This window comes from Mus caroli, chromosome 4, assembly GCF_900094665.2.
Source record: "Mus caroli chromosome 4, CAROLI_EIJ_v1.1, whole genome shotgun sequence".
In the NCBI taxonomy this organism is placed as follows: domain Eukaryota; kingdom Metazoa; phylum Chordata; class Mammalia; order Rodentia; family Muridae; genus Mus; species Mus caroli.
Window position 1 is genome coordinate 2,687,548 of NC_034573.1, and position 22,567 is coordinate 2,710,114.

The following is a 22,567-nucleotide window of genomic DNA, read 5'->3' on the forward strand; positions in this document are numbered from 1 at the left end:
ATTGTCTCAAAACAAAACAAGACAAATAAACATCTGTTCTAGGGCTTTAGAGATGGCTCAGTGGCTACGAGCACTTGCTACTCCTCTAGAAGATGTGGGCTGGATTCCTAGCACCTACATCGTGGCTCACAACTGTCTGTAAATCCAGTTCCAGAAAAATCTTCTGGCTCCTGCGGGCACAGCATACACATGGTGGTCATGCAGACAATGTAGGCAAGCACTCATATGCATAAAATACAATTAGAATAATTAAAAATGTGTATTTTCCTATATCCACACACATTATGAAAAGTTTGAAAGAAACAACTTGTTTTTAAGAGAGGTCTTACTAGGTTGCCCTAGCTGTCATAGAACTCTGTATGTAGACCAGGTGGGCCTAGAACTCACAAAGATCTGACCGACTATGTCTCTTGAGACTTAAAGGAATATGGCTCCAGACCTTTCAGGTTTTGTATTTCTTACTTTTGTTTATACATACAATTTTTAAAAAGCATACTGTACATATATAATCAGAAAGTTTTAAAAATGGTGAAATGTTTTATCAAACCTGTTAAACATCCTATCTGCATTATCAAATCTTCCATTTTGTAGACACAGCATATACTCTGGTGCTAGAGGGGGAAAAATCAGGGTTAAGTCAGACTGTAGAGTTATCTGAGAACTAACATTGAACAGTGCACTGGGGCTTTAGGGATGGCCACTGATGCCCGAGCCTTACCGATCCTAACGAGGTAAAAGAGCACATAGCCTGGAGAAGAGTAGTGACTCCCATACATGAATCTCGGCTCAGGCATTTCCTGGTATCGAGTCTACAACAAAAGAATAAACAGCCCCGTGTTGACTCTGAGACAGGAACTGCCCGAGGCGTCAACCCTTAGCAGAGATCGGGATACACTGTTCCCCGTTCCTGCCTTAGGAACAGCAGAGGGACAATGAGAAGGCGGACTCTGCTTTTCTAGGTTTTGATGGTGCTGACATCCAACAAAACAGATGTAATTTTGTGTGTAGGAGAGGGTCTGATGCAAAGGTCCTGTTCCCCAATTGGTTCTTGATCTGTCAGTAACGAAAGTCATGGGTCAACTGCTGGGCAGAAGTGACAAGCAGGACTTCCGGGTCCCTGGAGCTAGGAATGGGATGCAAGGCAGGAGATAGAGTTCACCTTGCTTTGGAGAGAGGAAAACCAGGCAACCATGTGAGATCTCAAACCGGAGTGGCCAGACAGACTACTCCTACTGGTGGGTGGTCAGGGGAGTTTAGCAACTGATGTTTAGGGCAGGTGAGAGACAGAGATGAGAAATTAGTAAGGGCATGCTCTTCCCGGTAAGAGACAGTAGCACCCAACAACTGTTCTAGGAATGCAAGTTGTAAAGAAAAAACTGTGTGTGTGTCTTTTATCTTTGGATTCAAGGGAAGGTGGGAGGAGACTGGTAGTGCAGTCACTTCTCAGAGCTAAAGGCAAGTAGAATATGAAAATACACACTACATTTGTGCATTGCTTTTGCAATTTATCAAACAAGATCTGCATGAAAATAATTCAAGTAGGTTATCCTCCCACTTCCCAATTTAAAGCAAAGCACACAGGAACAGTGGGCACAGCAGCAAAAGGGTGAGGATGTCCTGCCCCAGCACACCTAAGTCTAGGGACTGGGCTTCATTTACTGAGTAAGCACAGGCCATGACCTGCAATGCTGCTTAGAAGCAAAGAGCCCCACACAGTACCAGCAGTCTCTCCAGTCGCTCCGGATTTAGGGCTCCCACTGGCTTACTAAGATCTCGGAAGGTTGCAGGATTTGACAAATCTGTGAATATGAACACAGTAGCATTATACTATTACTCTCCTGAAATGAGCCAAGCTCACACTTGCTTCTATAAAATAGTTCTGAAACCTGAGATAAATCCACAAGTAGTAAGCACCTGTATTATTTATAGAGCTGCAAAACCAAACAAGTAAACAAACAAAAATAATAAAACATATAAACAAACAAAAACCCAAACCCAAACCCAAAACAAAGACAAAAAAATCCAGAAACAAAACTACATTTACTTGAAAGTAACATTTGTAAATATGAGATACCCAGAATATAGGGTTTTGGGGTTTTTTTGTTTTGCAACAGGTCAAATGAATCTGTGGTTAAAGACACCTGCCATGGAGCCTGACAACCAGAGTTCAATCCCTAGACCCACATGGTAGAAGGCGTGGGCTGACTCCCACAAAAGTGTCCTCTGAACCCCACATGGGTTCTCCGTGGCATGAGGAGGTTGCATACTAATGAATGGACTGATCCTTTAGTTCATCCCTAATAAGATGTCATTGTTCGAAAGCAGTGAAAAGTAGGAGGCGGGGCCTTTGGAGAAGGTGGCTAGGGACCTGGCTTCCAGGCTGTGTCTTTCCTAGCCCTCTGCCATATTCTCTTTCTCTGCCTCCTGGCTGCCAGGCCTCCTGGCTGGCATGCCTCCTGACTCTGCTTAATACCTCCTTGGTATGATCACTGCACCCTTTGAAAGCATGGGCTGAAATCAACCTTCCTTCCGGTAACTTGGGTTTCTCAGGTATTTCCTGCCTGAGTGCAGTCACCTCTCGTAATGACTATGGATGACTTCCATTTCCCCCTGTGATTAAATGTTCCATAGTACATGACTGATTATTAGTTTTCTATTTTTGGTATTTAAAATTTCAATGTAAATTTAAAATAATGAACTAACTTAAAATTTTTAGTGAGAAACTTAAATATTTTAAAACTTGTCACTTACAACACATAATAACAGGAAGACTGAATTAAAATTATGCACTTATTTTTTATGTATGACCTTCGCAAATGTGTAAATACACATAAAACACTATATAACATTTGTCTAATATTTTGAAATAGAAATTGGCAGTCTTTGTTGAGAAAACTGAAATGAGCCCAAGTTTGTTCTATAATAAAATATGATATAAAAGGAATCACACCTGTGATGGTGTATATATGCTCGGCCCAGGGAGTGTCACTATTAGAAGGTATGGCCCTGTTGGAATAGGTGTGTCACTGTGGACATGGGCTTCAAGACCCTCGTCCTAGCTGCCTGGAAGTCAGTCTTCCACTAGCAGCCTTCAGATGAAGATGTAGAACTCTCAGCTCCTCCTGCACCATGCCTGCCTGGATACTGCCATGCTCCTACCTTGATGATAATGGGCTGAACCTCTGAACCTGTAAGCCAGCCCCAATTAAATGTTGTCCTTTATAAGACTTGCCTTGGTCATGGTGTCTGTTCACAGCAGTAAATCCTAACTAACACAACATGCTTCCCTTTGGAAGCAGCTCCTCGTTGGAACCCATGCATGGCTGCACTCACCTAGCTCTGGGCTGGAGTAATCACTTATTATCCATGGAAACACAGGGTACTGGGACAGGTCATTGCAGCTGCGGTCGGCCAGGTTGTTGAGGTGGAGCAGGTACTGGTAGTTGGAAAGGTGCCCTCGCTGCCACTGCAGCATGTAGCTCTCCGCAGTGTGTTCTGCAACGTGGTGTTCTGAGGGGAGAGGGGCCTTGGCAGTCACTGCCCTTCGCAGGGCACTGGCTAGCTTTGACTTAATGTGTCGGAACAAGCCTACTGAGTGTGGCTCCTTCTACGAGCTTCTCAATTGTTCATTTGTTCTCAAACAGATCCAGGAAAAGAAGTTATCAAGTATATTGAACTTCTACCAAGCCACTCCCAGACATTACATAACTTTACAACTACTGAGAATATGCCATGAATACACAAGTATTGTGTGATAACAGATGACAAGTCCACAGTGAGTAGCACAGAGTTCTACAGAACGTGCTGGGTTTGGACAGTTTTAAGAAAGATGGCCAGCCAGGCGTAGTGGCACACGCCTTTAATCCCAACACTCGGGACGGATTTCTGAGTTTGAGGCCAGCCTGGTCTAAAAAGTGAGTTCCAGGACAGCCAGGGCTATACATAGAAACCCTGTCTCAAAAAACCAAAAAAAAAAAAAAAAAAAAAAAAAAAAAGAAAAGGAAAAAAGAAACATGGCCACTTGCACACACTGCCCCCACATTTTTTATGAAGCCATAACAAAACCACCTGGGCTTAATCAAGCTTTCTGTAGATTCTGAAGAGGTGGGCCGCTGCCAGTTTGCCTACTACATGTTCGCTATGAACTCCAGAAAAACAAAACTCCAAAGAAAAAGGGGGGATTTTGCAACAGGACTAAGTGTCAAACCAGAACAAACAGGAAGGAAAAATGGCCTGTTAGTGAGAATTTTGGATTTAGAAAGGCTGGGATGACTCAACTTTCCCACAAATGAGTGGGTTTGCCATTTTGTTTAGAAAACTCTGCTTTTCTGCATCTAACCTCTTCCCGGGATATATCAAACGACTTAGCTCCTACCTATGCTGTTTGGCTATTTCTGTATTCTCACTTACTTTTTACCAAGTTTCTAATTAACTACCAGGAAAGGCTTGAAAACATGAAACATTTCTTTATTCTAGCTCTGGGCCCTTTGGGCAAAGCTTGAACAAACTTAGAAGTGAGTTCAGACAGAAGGAGTGGCGGCTGGAGAGCAGAGGAGCGAGCGGCTTTGGTGGTAACCTCCCTCGGCATTCACCTACACAAACATCCTCTCCCACCTTAGAACACCCTCTGGTCTGGTATTCACAAATTAAATCATGACGTGACCGGACATAAAAACACTTGAGTAGACTCTTTGTAACTCACTCAAGTTGGAGGTCATTAAAATGGGGACTTATTTAAACACATTCATCCAGAGCTTTAAAAACACACAAATGAACTATTACCAGAATAAATTCACATTTCTCTTGTTTTTAAAATATTATGTCAGAGAACAAACAAGTGTAACTATGGCAAAGTGGTGTCTGTTCTCTTATTTGCTGTCCCAGCTTCTTAGGTGCTTAACTATCTTTAATAAATAGACACAAAGAGACCAGCAAACCTAGGTATGTGGCGATATAAAAATAGAGGTCATCTCTGTCTTGAGGCTCATAGAACTTTAGGTATATGTCGGAACACAGGTCGTCATCTGTGCAAAACACTTCCAAGCCCTAAAAATTCAGAAAAAAAAATAAACAAATAGTACCATGTTCATCCTGAAATCACATATGTACATAATCTTAAAAGTCAGGTAAGCATCTATACGCTTGAGTTTTCGACCTTGTTTATATTTATAATTTGATTCAAGGATATGTGTCCCTATATTCATCTTTGTGGTCTTAAAACTCCTTAAGATGAAGAGATATACCTTAGGCAAACAATGCAATTCTCTTTGGTAGCAAACACTGCTACTGACAGTAGTTTCTATGAGTTTACAACTCTGAAATTTAAAATTAGATGGCCAATTATCCCACATTTCTTTCCTGGATATAAATGTTTAGCTTTCTTGTATATATTAAATAACCATGAAACATAACAAAATAATAATCAAATAGCCCATTCAATTATGGTTATTTAAAAAAACCTATGAGCAGAATGTGTTCTCAGCACTCAGGAGGCTGATGCAGGAGAGCATGAGTTCTGGGCCACCTGGTCAGTACAGTAAGGCCAAGTCTTGAGAGAAAAGAAAGTGGTAAGCTTTCTGGGCACCATGCTGGCAAAGTAAGATGGGAAAGGACAACCAGGAGAGCCCAGATGGGTCCCAGGCTCTGCCTCCTGGCATTAGTTAGCGAAGCGAGGGAGTGAATCCTGGATTCACAGCTGCTTTCTGTGTCTGTACAGCAGCTGTGCCTCCGGCCGGCAGCCAGAGAGCCGAACCAATGGGAATCTCGTTGCTCTGCTGACAGTGCTGGCCTATAGCAAGAGCACAGCTTTCTAATCAGATCTGTTTTCCTTGCTTTTCTCCCAACATTACAAACGGACAGAAAATAGGTAGCAAAGTGCTTGAATTTTACAACCTAAAAGTACAAAACCAAACTACTTATAGTCTGCAAGAGAAAATGAATTTATATTGACGTCAGTTCAGAACACCGAGGCCTCATCTCCTCCATGGTGATTAACTTCTAAGATGCCTATGAGAGACCAAGGTAAGTGTGCTGTGTGCACAGTGAGGGACGTGGTGGGAAGAGGCAGCCGAATGCCTTAATGGTTGTCTTCCCCATTTCTCTTTCATTGAGCTCAAGGGCTACGCTGTGGCTGGTTGTCTGTTCGCTCTCACTGTACTAAAGGACTTTGAGGGTCCTCCCAGTCTCACTCTGAGACCCAGCTACAGTGGGTACAAGGTGGGAGGCACACTGGACTGCTCTGCAAACACTGGTCTAGCCTCAGGCCAGAAGCTCTGAAAACTCACAAGGAAGAAGCTGGAGAACTCTCCAGTGTTTTGCTCTTTGAACAAAAAAATATTTTCTGCAATAGAACCTCTTATTTCCAGAAACGTTATTCCTGTATCAATTTCTAGCTTCCACATGCTCACAGACTGCACATGTGTGCTTCTAGGCCTGTGCAGTGGCCTATAAGTCATTCAGCCGCTACACTGCAGATGTGACAATCCCCCTCAGGCAACTGAACTCACCAAAGGCATGAGGCCGTGCCTCCTTTTGTAAATGCGCCGGACATCCTGCAGTGTTATCTGGACCACAGGTTTCTTTAAAAAGCACAAAGACAGTGTCAAGTGTCACAACTGTAGCTCAGTTAGAAATTGTTTGGTTGATTCTTGGGAAGAGAACTCCATCCTTGCCTTCCCAGTGCGCTGCAGGTAAACACCTAGGCGAGATCTTGAACAAATCATACCTGGTTTCACATTTAGCTTGGACACATTTCTAACCCTGGTCAGTAATCTCAGATGAAAATGGTACCTTCATCTTTCAGGTATCACAAGGGTTAGTGTATAGTGTGGAACATTCAGGAATAAGCATAAATAGCTATTCAAAAAGTCTGTTCTTTTAGAAAATTATTTGTCTGTCTGTCTGGTTGTCGGTATACCTTAGAGTGTCTGCAGGCACCTAAGTATGTAGGGCTACATGTATCTTCACTCATATGTGAAGACCAGGAGGACTCATCAGGTGCCTCTTGCTCTCTCTCTCTCTCTCCACTTATCTGTTGGGGCAGGGTCTCTCTCTGAACCTGTCTCCACTCTGCGGAGAGGTTGCTGGTATGCGTGGGATGCCATGTGCTGTGGGTGCCAAGGTTCTAGCTCTGGTCCTGATGGCTGGCAGCACATGCTCTTAACTACTGAACCATTATTGCTCCAGCCCTGAGTTTCTCTAGGGCTTGCTTTTCCCTATCATCTTTTTTATTTTAAAGAATTATGTTTTTCATCTCCTTAATATTATAGAGTATTAAAGCTCATAAATTAAAACATAATTAAAGCTGTTACCTTTTTAAAGGAAAAAATTTTGATTCTCTGGAACTTGTAATAAGAGAGAGTCAAAATTAGAAAATATTGTATGCTTAGGTAAAGGGCAGAGCTCCAACATTCCTGCTCGCAGGTGACAGGAAAGCCAGGCTATACAACAGTGAGGAAGCCTGGCCAGGGGTTAGTAATAAACACATGTGCACTGTGTCCCCCGAGGCTGTGGTGCCATACATTTTTTGCAAGTTTTTGACCAAAAATAGTAACAGTAGCAGCCAGTATCAGAGAACACAAAGCCAGCCAGCCATGTGCTATGTCACTGGAAACTTTGCCCAGTATGTGCCGCCATCTAGTGAACAAAACTGTTATGACACCATGTCTGAGGTGTTTAGAGCCAATGAAGCCTAGACAATTTCCAGGGCATACTCTTCTTCCACAGAAAACGCCCATCCCCTGTGGTTAAGGTTCCCTGCAAACGAGAGACGGGACCTGTCCTGCTATCATGGCCCACACAGAAAAGGCCCATCTCTGGATACGCAGTGAGTCTCTACTAGTGTTGGTGTAGAGATCTGAGTTTGTGTTCACTTCCTGGCATAGTTTTAGGTCTAGTGTTCTTCTCAAAGAGAAGATGGTTTCCTAGATGGTGGGAGGGGAGGGGTCCTACAGCTCCTGAGTGTGGCATCGTACATGATGCCACACTAGCTGTGAGAACCTTACACCACCACTCACGGAAGCCAGAGACCCACTGTCTGCAGTGAAAGAGAAGCAAGCAGTCCCCCTCTCCCCATCAGCTTCTCGTTCACCACAGCCTTTCCTGATTGTCTTACCCTGAGCTTCCCAGCAGAAGGAGAAGTCTCATCCATAGTCAGGAGGGGCGGACTTTCTTTGCACACTACTGGGTACAAGGTCCTTCAGAATGGCTGAAATCCAGGGGAGTGTGCACCTACTCCAACTAGACAGGGCACTAGGAAGTCACACTGCTATACAGGGTTGTCAAGTGACTTTGACCTTCCCCAAGATGTGAGGGCATAGTAATTATAATGTCAGGTTCCTGGAAAATTTAGCTCAAAGACAGAAGCAAGCACTGTACATGGCCCCGAGATCTACGTACCGGGTACCCATTGAGAGGCTGGAAATACAGGCTGGTGTCTGTAATGCACACATGCCCAGGGTTCGTCACTAGAGGCGTTACCATCTCTGCTTTGCACTCCATGTGCAGCTTTTCAGAAACACTTTGGAACCTGCAAAGATGTTTCCAGAAAAAGTAAGAAAAGTTAGGAACCAATCCACTGCCTAGGCTTAACCTCAGTGTGAGTGAGCTTGCTTATCTGTCGAAACACTACAGTCATCAAGTGACTGCTTAAATAAGCTTGACATGCTTTCAAATGGCACAATGGAGGCCTGGCTTCTTAATTAATTGAAGAGCTTACATATCACAGAAACAAATGTCTCCTAAATGGTCAGTCCTGAAGCTCTTCCTACATCATGTGACTTCCTACTTTTATATTGGTAAGACCTACTTTTAGAGCCGACTTAGAGAGCAGCGGTGCTACCTTTTATGCCAGCACTAGGGGGAAGCTGAGACAGGAGCTTGGGCCACATAGAAAGACCTCACCCTTAGCACACTTACTTTATCAGGGTTAGAACACATAATTACAATTGCTTTTAGGTCAGTTACATAAAACCACTCAAAGATGCCTTTTCTACTCCTAAAATGCTTAACTAAAAAATAACTCCATTTCTGATTTGTGAATTTAAAAAAGTAGTGTGGAAACAACTAAATTATCAATATTCTTGGGTGATTACTTTGTTAAATAACTGGATTAACAGTAAATCTCAGGGGCCTAGAAGTGCAGCTCAGTGCTAGAGCAGCGCTGACCATGCAGGAGCCTGGCTCAGTCCTGGCACCGTGATAACTAAGGAAAGAATCTCGTTTCCACGGCACAAACTTTCCTCTAACTGAGTATGTGAGAATTCGAAGGGACCCCTGAAGTTCTCGCCTAATGATCGAAATCAACTGGCAAGTGGATCAGTCCTCATGAGTCCTTAGACCCAATCAGAAACCCAAGAGAGCAAACGTATTTAAATGACCTTGACTGCAAGAGGGAAGGAACAGACCAACAGGTCAGAGGCAGGAGGAGGGTGGCTTCACAGGGATGAGACAGTCTCTAGGCTTGGACAGCTCCAGTAATTCTACAATTGTCGCTGTCAGCTTTAGTGTGTCTCTCCAGCAAATGACAAATGGATCAAGCAAGGACCACAATGGTCTGCACCCTTGGAAGGACCCTCAGCCAACTGAAAGGGAACTGTACTGCAGAAAGGGACTCAAGAACTGTATAAGGTTCCTACCAGGAACCAGGAAATATTCACCAAGAGCGACCATGCATTGGACTATGAGACAAATTCAAACACCAGAGGAGTGAAATACAAAACATGTTTTCTGATCAATTATTAATAACCAGCAACAGAAAGATAGCTATAAAATCCTCAGCTGTGTGAAAACTAAGCAACATACTTCTAACCACCTATGGGCAAAGGAAGAACTGGCAGCATTAATTACAAAATGGGTGACTGAAACGGGTCTGAAGCAGTTCTAAGTCCTTCTAAGTGGGGACCTTCTAAGATGAAGTGCTACTGTAACAAGAGAAAGTCTGATGCCTGCTCCTACAGCCTTGCTACTCGCAGCTACAGGAAGCCTCCTTTGCTCTCTATAAGCTGGAGAAAGAAATCAGAAAAGCAGACATAAGCTTTAAATAAAATGGAGGAGCAGAGCAGTGGCATGAATGTGCCAAGGAGCACGGCAAGATCCAAAGGGAACTGGAAATGCATTAACAAACATACAACTCATAAGTCATAGGATATCTGTGTTCATTAGATTATCCTTTAAGGTTGTCAGAATTTGAAACTTTTCAACATAAAAAGTAGGGAAAATATAGCCCTATTTCTTCAATAAGAGGCATTTCTTCAAAAATATAATGAAAGCTTATGTTTGCAAGTTTACTTTCCTTTTTTTTAGAAATGCACATCCTAAAAATTTTATACATTTCTAGTTATGCACATAATTAGAATATCTCATTTTATAACTACAAAAATTCCTCTCTAAATCCCTCAGTATAACATTTTGGGTTCAGGATAAGTAAATTAAAACTTTCAAAGTGAACCACTTTTTAATTTTTTTTAAGATTCACTTATTCCCTGTAGTGTTCATGAATCTTGCCCTCATATATATCTGTGTACTGCACGTGTGTACCTGATACCCTAGGAGTTCAGGTCCCCTAGAAGTGGAGTTATAGACAGTTTTGCCACCAGGCATCAATAGTTATTATAAAGATAAAATACAGAAGAGTATGACATAAAAATATAGGCAAGTAGCCCACATCTAATTAATATAAGGCAAGAAATGAAATATATCCCAAGACTGGAATAATAAAAAAGCACAATTATTTTCAGAAAATGTATTGCATGCTTAATAAAGCTAAGAAAATCAATGTGAAAACCATTAGAACAGTAAGTGCACTTTTTTGGCCCTGTGGGGAATGATAGGAAAGTACTCTAGGCAATTCTGAGGGCCAAAGAAAGATTCTCCTGAAGAACTGACAGCTAAGCTAAAATCAGAAAGCCCAGTTATCCAGGAGCAAGAGGCAGGTACACGTCCTAATCATGAGAAACAAGGGGCTAAGATGAGGGAGCAGAGGAAAGAGAATGTGAGGGAACAGAGAACAAGAAGTCTGTGACCAGCAGGATCTGCTCGGTTGCAAGCAACCAAAGTCCAGAAACTCACAAGAGCAAACATCTGTCTGGAGCTGTGAGCAGCGAGCAAGCACCACCACGGGAGAGGCTGAGACCATGCCAGGATTATACAAGACCATGTACAATCTTGTACATTGTAAGTTCCAATAGTCAAGTGATACATGTGTTCTTTACACAGGGCAAAACAGTATGTCATTGGGTTCAGGGATGATGAGGAGCTGAGGAGGAAGCCGAGCACTGAGAAGATGGACTGAGGGTTGCTATGATGCACTGGGCCAATCATAGTGGAGAAGACAAGTGGACAGGCTAGAGAGATGGCCACAGTGGGGATGCATGGGCTTTATAATGGCAGAGGTCGGGAAGGAGAAGGGCAGAGGAAGCTCTGAGGTCTCTCATTCATAGGCTGAACCATTCCCTAAGAGGAGCAGGTTTGGTGTAAGATGACGATGAAGGCAGCTCTGTCTGTGTTGCTAGAACCAGCACTCAGAGCCTCACTTGTTCCTCTCTCACAGCCCAGCCTGTTCACTGCATTCTAATCAGAAAACAAAATATGGAAATCTTACCTGTTTTTGTCAAATGATGTCCTAGCCAGACGTGACTGCAAGATAGCTGTTATCTATGAGAAAACCATTTTTAAAATATGGATGTGAATCTAAGTGAGATAAACAAAAGTTAATTCCTAACCGAACATAGCAATTGCTCAGGACACTCACCATGGCCATTTGGTCACCAAGTTTATCAAGGCAGGATGCTCTGTGCAGCTACAATGTTACAAACACACCGTTAGTTTTCCTTGAAGATAGTTACAAGTATTTGTTTAGAAGCACTGGGAAAATACTGACTACTCTGACAGGAACAATGAAGATTCTGATATGTCCAGCTTTTCCTTCTTAAATTTTCAAATTCAACAAATTCAAGTAAATCTGCAGCATGGATAGCAAAGTGACGATTATTTGTGCACTATGAAATACACGGTTTCTTGAGCATGCCTTTAGTCCCAGTACAAGGGAGGGGGAGGCAGGAGGAAGGCCAGGCTCAGCCACCTGAGCTCTCCTGCCTCAAAAACCAAAAGTGAAAACTAAACTAAAGGTTTCCGACTCAGGCTGCTCTGTGTTCTGCGGGTGCTAGTGTGGAAGGCTGGCTTACCTGTAGCAATGTCTCCACAACATCTTCCACCTTCCCAGAAACTTCCAGTTCAAAGACATACTCCATTTTTCCCTAGCAGGACAGAAGCAGCAGCTTGTCAGCCTGATGCTGTAAGAGCATCTACACAGCAACTGCCAATCTCCCTCCCCATTTCTTGTGGCCCAATCACGTCAACATGCGAAGTCAGTCACAAAAATGCAAGCATATTGTTTGTGTATGTCTGTGAAAGAGTATCTGAGTGGAATTCACACCCAAATCACTAGACTCAGTCAAACAGATTAACCTCTTCCATGTAAGTGAGTCTTGTCTGTCAAGGGCCAAGGAGAAGAAAAGACCAAAATCTCCCCCTTTGTGACTGTCTCCATGCTGGACACCGGCTTCCCTTCCCTTCAGACACACTGTTGGCTCTCCAGAGGCTGGATGTCCTCCTCACCTCACATGCTAATTCCTTGTAATAAATTCCTTCTATCACTCTCTGTCTTAATTTCCCTCCTGCACTATGTGTACACAGACATGCACAAGAACTCATGTGCACAAACATACACGCGTACACATACACACACATGCTCATACATACATAAATGCAATACCCTGATAATATGTGTTCTTAGAGAACCCTCCTATGAACCAATAGCTATATGGCTAGCAGTTGTAATACAGCTCTGTACTTTGGATAGTCTCCGCAAAGCTACCTAGTGAAGGGTACCCAGGTATGCTTTCGACTTGAAAGGAGGGTAGTCTATTGCTCATAGGGGTTTTTGTCAAAGAGTAGAGGCAGCGTCACAACAAGAGAACAGTCACAAGGTGAGACACACTTAGCAGGTAGGAAGGGACAGTTACACATAGTGGATGTGAACTGCACTACATGTTCTCTTGTCTATAAACTGCATAAGCACTTTATGTTTCATATGCTACTGGAGAAGATACAACAGGCTGGTCTGCAAATGGAGCTGACTGAGCACGTGAGGCTGGGTTTGCACAGACAACGTGGCTTTTCTAGTTCACAGACGTGTCATTATAAGGAGCTAGCTGCACCTGGCCCTTAGTGCTGTACTATCTCCTTTAGTAGGACACAGTCCCGCTGCAGTGTACTGAGTGCAAAGGATACCAACAGGAAGGAGAGCCCACCAAGTGCCTATGCATCCCTGAAAACAAATCCTTAGAATGTCTACCAAGTTAAGGCTAACAAATCAAAGACTGTGATCAAATATAGGGCACATCGAAAACTGTAAATATTTCTTGAATACTCTTAAAAATAAATTTTCAGTAATGTTAAGCAAAAAAATTTCAGCAACACATAGTAAATATGCTTACAAATTTACACGTTGAAGCTTCAGTTTCTTTCTGTTTAAAAAAGATGTGTGTGTTTTTATTGTGTGCATATGGATACTTTGCTTGCACACATGTGTATCATGTGTGTGCAGTGCCTTCAGAGGCCAGAAGAGGGCAGGAGAGCCACAGGTACCGGATTACAAATGGTTTTTAGATGCCAGGTAGGTAAGAAACCCTTGTCCTCTGGAAGAGCAGCCAGTGCCTAACCCTGAGCCTTCTCTCCATTTTTTTCCCTTCTAACACCATCTCTAAGCTTTTGCTATTAGGACTAAAGCCTGTGGAGTGCAGGGGTACTTTTGCAATAACTGTTAATGAACTTTGTTTTTTGTTTGTTAATGAACTTTGAAATACTCAGTATTACCATATTTGATTAAAGATGTTAACAAAATCATAAAAATCTTATTCATCAAAATCACTACATAAACCTCAATAACACATGAGAAACTTTACTTACCCGCTCTATCTTATACGGTGCCACAATATTGTGCTCTTTAATAAAATATATCTGAGAAAGACAAGTCAACATTGAAACAATAATCAAAAGCTTTCACTAAAAGGATTCCTATAAAGATTCTATGAACTCGAGGTTTAAATTGTTGTCACACAATCTCTATTTGCAGAGGTACCCATATTTATATTAGTATGGTTTTAAAGTCCTGACATTGAAATCACAAATGTTATATTAAAAAGTGAATCACCAATAAGTGGATACAATATGTCTTGTAAAGGTTATTATTTGTACCAAGTAGCCAATCACATAAGGCTAGGAAGTTGACAATCCAGGAGACAGTTCTCTAACAAATGGAAAAAGCAAAGGCATGGAGGTATGGCACATTCAAAGACATCAAGAAGTGATGTCTCCTCCCTCAAGGAGAGTAGCCTCATGGTGTCTGCATGAGGCCACCACTCCACCTGCATCCTAAAACAGTATAGAATCAATACCACCATCTCCAGAGTGCATCATACCTGGACTTATTTCCTGCCTTTCCCCTCACGATGTAGCTCCTCCCCTCTCCACTGCTCCTGAATCTCAAGGACAGTTGTTCTAGCAGTGTTCAGAATGCAGACACTGCTCTGTTCCTGTGTGTTCACTAAGCGCTCTGAGGAGAGCTATAATGGCACCGTCTTCCATTTCAAACAGGTAGCCGCACTGACAGGATCACACCATCCTCTGGCCATTTGTCTGACCGCCGCTGTGTAGCAAGACTCTTTGCCAGAGCTATTTGTAACTTCTTTGGGCCGTTTATCCCACTAAACTACTGAAGCCACTCCTCTGAGACCTCCAGGTCACCAAACCTCATAATCAATTGTCTAGCCTCTGTGGCTGCCATGGGAAGTTCTACCCTGCCCCAGAACTTAAAGTTCACTGGAAACCCCAACTCTTCTTTTATCTTTCTGGCTTCAGTCTCATGAAACCTAGACAAGAACACCCTGGTGTCTGCTCCAAGTCTCGGGGAGGTCTACAGACACCCCATTCATCAAATCTCCAGCAAGCTTTTCCTCCCATGTGCCCCAGCCCTGGCCTTTTATTTCAGTAAAGGGTAGCCCGATCCAGCTGGTTGGAAGTCTTTCTGGGTGCACTGCCACGCTTTTCTGCAGAATATATCCAGACAGACTAACTCTCACCATCCTGACATAAAAAAGCACCAGGGTTTCTGAGTGCCCCGAGAATCTCATCGCTCCACTCTGGACCATCACCAGAAAGATTGCAAACACATACAGATCAGGTCTGAGTCTTTGTCTTCCAGCTCCCAGTGGTTTTCTTATTTGCTCTGACTCTACAGCCTTCCACAGGTTCAGAGGTCACCACAGCAGTGTCCCTGCTCCTACCCCAGTCTTCCTGTAGTACTCGCTCTGCTTTGAATCTTCTCACTTTGACCAACTCCTATGTCTCCTAGCCACTTATCTAAAACAGCACCGCAGCAGTCCCTAACCTGCCCCACTCCCGCCCTGCTTCCACTTCCTCTGTAACATTCATCCGAAGTAGAAAAAGGACCCTTTCCTTCCCAGCTATGGAAGACCTGCAATAAGCTCAGGATGTACTAAGAAATACAAACTGTGCACACAGAGCCAGGGTTAATAACAGCGCTCCCTCCACAAAGCACCAGATGGCAGGAGCTGATTGCACCTGGAGCATTAAATATGAAGTTGAAGATAGTTCATGAATCTTTTCTTTTCTTAAAATTGGAATTCCAAAAGGCACTAACAGAAAGTTATTTAAACCAAAATCTAGCAGATTTCCTAAGATAAATGTCAACAAATGTTTAACAGTGTTCTAGGAACAAAGGGTTCAGTGATTCAGACAGCTGGGGTCACTCTTGCTACCTTTCCCTCTACTCCCAAGATGCTCCAGGCACTGTGCTGTGCAAATCTCTGGACCAAGTGCTCAAGAGCAGTCATGTCCCCACAGATTTCCTGCACCCAATTGATCACAGAATGATGAATGATGATTTGGACACTTTAGAAGTGCCCAGAACTTAACCCAGCTAACAAAGTATGTGAAGTTGCAAGTCAAAGGAACTATGAAAGACCTCTGCCCTTTCTTTACTTAGTATTTTCAGTCTACAAACTAACTAATGATATGCCAACAGAAAACTACATTTTAATTTCTAACGTGATGCCAATACTGGTTTGAGTTCAACTGTGGATGCATAAGTATGCTGAATACGGCATGCATCCGGAATGAACAAAAACCAATCCTGTAGTCATTCCAGAGAGGAGGGACTCCCCTTCCTGAGGCATGCTGGGCTGTCATGTAAGCCTGAGGTCACTTAGGCAGCCCGGCCCTGGCTTCCCACCTTTACACTGGAGGCCACAGAAGGAACTGCTGTGCTCTCATTCCAAACCTCCTGCGCTGGGCTCCTGAGGACAAACTGCAATTCTTATACTTAGTAAAAAGTACAGAGGGTTTTGCTGAAAGGACCTAGATATAGCTGTCTCTTGTGAGACAATGCCGGGGCCTAGCAAACACAGAAGTGGATGCTCACAGTCAGCTATTGGATGGATCAAAGAGGCCCCCAATGGAGGAGCTAGAGAAAGTACCCAAGGAGCTAAAGGGATCTGCAACCCTATAGGTGGAAGAACATTATGAACTAACCAGTACCCCAGAGCTCGTGTCTCTAGCTGCATATGTATCAAAAGATGGCCTAGTCGGCCATCACTGGGAAGAGAGGCCCATTGGACTTGCAAACTTTATATGCCCCAGTACAGGGGAATGCCAGGGCCAAAAAGTGGGAGTGGGTGGGTAGGGGAGTGGGGGGGGATGTATTGGGGACTTTTTGGATAGCATTGGAAACGTAAATGAGGAAAATACCTAATAAAAAAATAAAAAATAAAAACAAAAACCAAAAAACAAGCAAACAAACAAACAAAGTACAGAGGGTACTGTGAGAAAAACCTTAGTTTTTAAAAAGTTTATTTCTCAATGATTAAATTCTCTAGGCATTTAAACATCTATTGCAAGTGTTTTCAGTTGAGATTTATATAAATGAATAATTTCATCATGCAAAAAAATTACACACATTAACACCAAAATCTTCACACAAGTTTGAAAAAATACATACTAACATTTTAATAAGTATTTTTACTAAATGCTTTCTTACCTGACTGAAAATGAGCGAAATACCCCATGATTTTGCCCTGAAATGAAGATAAAAATCATCAGACATAAAACATCTTTTGTTGAAATAAACTTAAAAGTGAAAAATGACCTACTTTGCAAAGTGTTTATTGGCTCCATTTTCTCCGTGTTTTCCTATTTTTAAACAGTCTCTCAAAGGAATCTGGATAAAATTGAGAGAGATTATTATAAAAAAAAAAAGTAAAGATGAAAGTACACAGACAGTTAGACAGACACACACACACAATTAGGAATGTTTCTGCTCACATTCCAAACACCTTTACCTTAAGGATGGGCTGAGATATTGCATCTGGTTCAAAAATCACTGATTTTGAACATATCTTTAAGGAGCCTCTGATTTTCCTGGAGCCAGGGGAGAAGAGACAGATTATCTGATGAACACCAAGACAACCTCAAACGTTATTTATTTTAACTAGAACATGGATTGCTAAGGTGCCAGCTAATCAAAGCTCGGAAGTGAGAGAAAGGCCGTGGCAGAGCAGTGACCACGTTGGCCACCCTTTATCGAACGCCACTCTCGGGAGGCTGGAGAAATACGCACAGGCTGAAGTGCAACCTCGTGAACCCATTGATTACTAACAATTATCAGCTTTATCATCATTGTTATTTTGAATCTTCACAACTGCTCTGCACATAACCACAGGTGTGTTAGTAAACAGGAAGATACTAGACGGTTGCAAACTAATACTACACCACTTCATAAGGACCTGAGCATTCAAGGACTTGTGCATGTATGAGAATCTAAGGAAAAATCTCTGAGTCTCTATCTGTATATAACTTAGAAGATATATCTAAAGTGTCAAAAACCAAAAAACAAAAAAAATCCCACTAAAACTATGGTCGTTTAGTCTGAGGACATCCTCTCAACTTCCAGCGCAACACTCTCTGCTCTTGTGTGGAGGACGTTTGCTGGAACCTCCTGGTTACCTTCTCTACTCAATACACCACTGAACGGATGAACAGGGCTAACAAACAGGGGTCCACAGTTCAGCTTACAACTCTGCTTTCTCAAAGAGTTTTGAAATTTTACATTTTTCATGTTATTACGTCCATTTGCTTTTAATATGCAAACATACCCAAGAGTAAAACTTTTTAATAGTATAAAATTTCTAAGTATATGCAAATAAAATAGAAAATGCCCACCCATATACTAATCATGGAATTTTAGCAATTGTCAATATGTGGTTATTTTTGCTTCTTGCATGAACCCCTCCTTAGCCCTGCTGGTCTACATACAGGCCTATAACCAGAGACACTTCCATATAAGTCTTTAAGAAACACTTCTTCCTTCCTTTCTTCTTTCCTTCTCTTCTCTTCTCTTCTCTTCTCTTCTCTTCTTTGTTTTATAACATAATATTTTTATCCATTATTTAGGAAATTCCACATCACGAACCCTAAGCACACTCATTTCCCAGTCCCCCCAGGACTGCCCACCACCGCTACACAATGATCTCCTCTTCCCTCAAAAAAGGAGGAAAAATACCCAAATAAATCCAATTTCTGTTGCCCATATCCTACTGGAGAATGCTCAAGACTCTGGTGGCCAGACACTTAGAGAAAACTGAGTCCTTGCCTGCCAGTACCACTGTTAGAAGCCATCAAATGTGGAGAGCTATACCTCAGTATCCTTAGCACAATTTTAAGAGTTCTCTTCAGTTCTTCAATGGCTTTCTGTCTGGACTGTTACTTTTGTTTGTTTGTTTGTTGGTTGGTTGGTTTTTTGTTTGTTTAGACTGGGTTTCTCTCCCTGGCTGTTCTGGAACTAACTCTGTAGACCAGGCTAGCGCTGAACTTACAGAGATCTGCCTGCCTCTGCCTGGGGTTAAAGGTGTGCACCACCACTCCTAGCTTACTTTTTACATTTGTTAGTTTAAAATAATTTCCCCACATCATGATCATCGTTGTGCTTTTTGCAATACTAGGACAGAACCCAGATTCTCTGGAAAATTCTAGACAAGGGCCCTCCCACTGTAGCAGTAACTTCATGTCCCAGCCCCATAAATGTTGCTTCCTACATCTGTGTGATATTCCTCTGCCTCATCCTTCTTTACAGTATCTATGAGCTAGATCAGATTCTGTTCCCTAATCCATCAATGCCTCAAGGCATGGACACACAGTGTCTACAGCAGACACAAGGGACTTGAGATGAGATTAATCTTAACGTGCCCCCTACAAAAACTCTTGGTAACCTCTCCCCTAATGGTTTTAGCAGTCCTTGGAGATTATGATGCACCATAATTATGGTACAGTCTCTATGAAGAGCCAGACAAAGGTATCTTTATAGATCGTACAGACACGGGGTGGTCAAACATGGGTCACACAGGAACAAATGGCAGTGGCTGTTCCAAAACAACCAATAAAATTGGATGGTCACTCATGGGTCCAAAGACTCTACGTGGTCTGCTGGCCCCTCGTGCAGACCCATGGCTTCATCAGGGGTTTAAATGGTTCTACTCCATTATATTTACTAGCTAGAATATTTCAGCTAGGAATAAGTTCATATTAATCAGCAATGTAGTGACACTGAAGTACAATTTGTACAAGGGAAACAAGAATTCAAAGACAAAAACAGGCTTTGATGCACAGCTTTTAAAAATTGAATCAAAGCGCTGGATGGGTCTTTACAGGAGCAATTAGAAGTCATGGAGAAAGCAGACTTGCCGCAGTTCACACTGTAGTATTATTATTACTTCATACTGAAGAGGGTGACGTTTCTCACTGCTCCATGGTTTATGAGCAGTACTTGACTGTAACCCAGTGACTATGAGCAGGGGGCACCGCGTGACAAAGAGACACAGGAAGAGAGTGATGTGCTAGCCCACGGGCCTGCTCAGCAGCTTCATGGGAGCCAGAACCATTGTAAGCTGTGTCCCCATCTCACTGCCGAACTACAAGCAGGGAAGAGCGGCCGCTATGCAGCCCCGAGTTTAGTGTAAAGACGTCAGGCCTCAGAGTCCTGTGACCAGAGTTATCTGAGCTCACTCACCTTTCTTCCTGGCTGCCCTGGTGCTGGACATGGAACGCTGTGTGCTGCTCAAAGTAGTACTCCTCCAAGTTGAGAAGCAGTAAGGAAAACCTAAGCATGGAAGAGGAAGACAGCTTAGTGCATCTAGTATACAGAAAGCATTAAAGGCTTTACACATAAAATGCCTGCTCCCAAATCCCCAGTCAGCACTCCCCTCTGAAGTCCATGCTCCTCTTGCCCGTGCCCAGACGGAGCCCTTCTCAAGTTAACTGCACTCTCCTTAAACCAGTCCCCAACTGCGTGAAATTGTTTCTAAAGACCAGACTCTCTCCTCACCCCCAGGAAAATTTCATGTCCGTGTCCCCTCACGCCACAAGTCAAGCTTTCCTGCCATACCCCAACACCATGTCCCACACAGACTTCAGTTTCTGTGACTCCTGAGAACCAATGAGTTCTACGAGACAGGCGTGAAGATGGTTATAACCAACCTGATGTTTTAGATACCACAAGTATTTAATAAGCAAGACAAATCGACTGAGTTGAATAGTTCCTTGAGTTTTAAGGGCTTTGAACTTTAAAAGGAAGACAGGACAGAGACGTAAAGTGGGCAGGCAGTTCCTGGTCCAGCCTGATGACCTGCCCACTGACCTCTACACTCCTATCATGGCGCATACTCATGCATACACAACTAAAAAATATAATCAGTTGAACTGCTACAGAAATAAGTATAAGGCCAAAAGCATGTCACTGGCTGCAGAGTATGGGCAGGGAACACTGACAGCATCTGGAGTCCCCAGAAAGCTTTCAGGCAGGGTCAGACTTTAGATGGACCTAGACGCTCTGCTATCCCGGAGGGAGATATCTAGATTAAATGTGAACCACACAGAATATTGTTTACTTTGCCTCTTCCTGGAACAATACTAAGGCGTGAATAAAATATTTTAAAGTGATAAAACCCAAAGACATCAGCAAACTAGAGAAAGATTAAAGCCAGGAAGAGATGTGAGCCAATCTGCAGGAGGCAGAAAGCAGATGGGAGAATTAGCCGCACAGAAATCATTGTCTGTTTCCGAAGATGGAGTCACTCATCAGAAAACCAATGACAGAGCAGGACTTCCCCAAACGCGGACCCTGCAGGGTCACTGTGCAGAAGTCACTCCCACACAGGCGGCTTCTAATATGAAAACACAAGCCTCAAACAAGCATAAACGTACAGTACCAGAGAACTGTAAGTACCAGAGACAATGCGGGGTCAGAAGGAAAGGCCACAGACAAAAGGGGCAGAGTGACAACCAAACTCATAATGTCCTGCACTCAAAAAACACCCTGCCCCAAAGGACTGACTCACAAGATTAAAATTAATGAATACAGGAACCAGTTTTACCATCTAAGTTTTATTGACCTGTCCTCCAGTTTAAAATTTCTGAACAAAAATTAGTCATAAATTCGAATTAGTCTCCAGTTTATTTAAAAAAAAAATTAGTCATAAGCTAAACTTGCCAGCCCATGGCCTGAAATGTTCCCCAGTCCATCTGAATTGAGTAGTCACCAGACTGAGGAGTGTGGAGGCATTTCCTTTGATGTGTCAGGTAAGGTCCAGGAAGGCACCAGTCAGGAACGTCCTCACTACCTGCTGTCTATTTTGGGCACTACTGACCGCCTGCCCACTCCTAGCTCCGGCTGCACCCAGTGGGCTGCTGTGCACTCCTTCCCTGCTGCCCTGCCCCCATAGCTTCCACAGAAAGGGGAAACAAAGGGTCTTCAACAAGGCACAAGCATTGAAGACTTGCATCTTACGGCCAGCAAATACAGAGCACCTTCCCAAACTAGTGTTCTTCCACATAGTAACTAAGATATATGTATAGCTACTTCTTAGCATCATATCTATCAGAAATTTTGTTTATCATTACTTACGTTTGACAAGAAATGCAAACCTACAGAGAAGGACTCTGACCAAATCTTAACCAGTAACATTAACGGTGTAAGCAGCTGTTTAGCTTGTTTACACTCAAGTGTTTACTGGTATGCTTTAAATATTTTCTATGTAAAAAACATTTCAATTAACTTTTAACAATAATTTCCAAACAATATTCTATGGGGTAAAAAACCTAATGCTTGAGAAATCTTAAAGTCACTGTTATGCAGTTTCATACTTTTGTGCTCTCATGCACTAGTATTACAGCAAAGCAGGAATTACTTCCTTAGGAGACTTGTGTGACCCACTTTTATAGAGCATGGTCATTTTCTAGGTACAGTCTCTCATTTAGGAAGGCATCATATTAACCACGTTGTTCTAGCTTCACGTCACCTGAAACTTAAAGCATTCTAATATGCTTAACACCTGACCTGGCTCCACTGGGGCCAGCCAGAAGGATAACCCTACATGCTCAGAGACTCAGTTATTCCCAATCATGCCGACAGTAGGTCTACAGTAGGCCACTCCCAACT

General features: G+C 42.8%; 1 protein-coding gene across 1 annotated transcript in view; it reads right to left on the reverse strand.

Annotated features, from left to right (window-relative positions):
- Positions 1-22,567, reverse strand: part of Nsmaf (neutral sphingomyelinase activation associated factor) — a 54,525-nt gene that overhangs the window by 22,645 nt on the left and 9,313 nt on the right. Inside the window, exons 2-16 of the mRNA XM_021160709.2 lie at positions 20,141-20,230; positions 17,418-17,496; positions 17,229-17,296; positions 17,117-17,153; positions 13,969-14,019; positions 12,183-12,254; positions 11,750-11,797; positions 11,600-11,652; positions 8,398-8,527; positions 6,507-6,578; positions 4,938-5,046; positions 3,334-3,510; positions 1,720-1,799; positions 719-809; positions 548-611 (exon numbers count right to left, since the gene is read on the reverse strand). Coding sequence (XP_021016368.1) covers positions 548-611; positions 719-809; positions 1,720-1,799; positions 3,334-3,510; positions 4,938-5,046; positions 6,507-6,578; positions 8,398-8,527; positions 11,600-11,652; positions 11,750-11,797; positions 12,183-12,254; positions 13,969-14,019; positions 17,117-17,153; positions 17,229-17,296; positions 17,418-17,496; positions 20,141-20,230 — 1,221 coding nt within the window. The remainder of the gene's footprint in view (positions 1-547; positions 612-718; positions 810-1,719; positions 1,800-3,333; positions 3,511-4,937; positions 5,047-6,506; positions 6,579-8,397; positions 8,528-11,599; positions 11,653-11,749; positions 11,798-12,182; positions 12,255-13,968; positions 14,020-17,116; positions 17,154-17,228; positions 17,297-17,417; positions 17,497-20,140; positions 20,231-22,567) is intronic.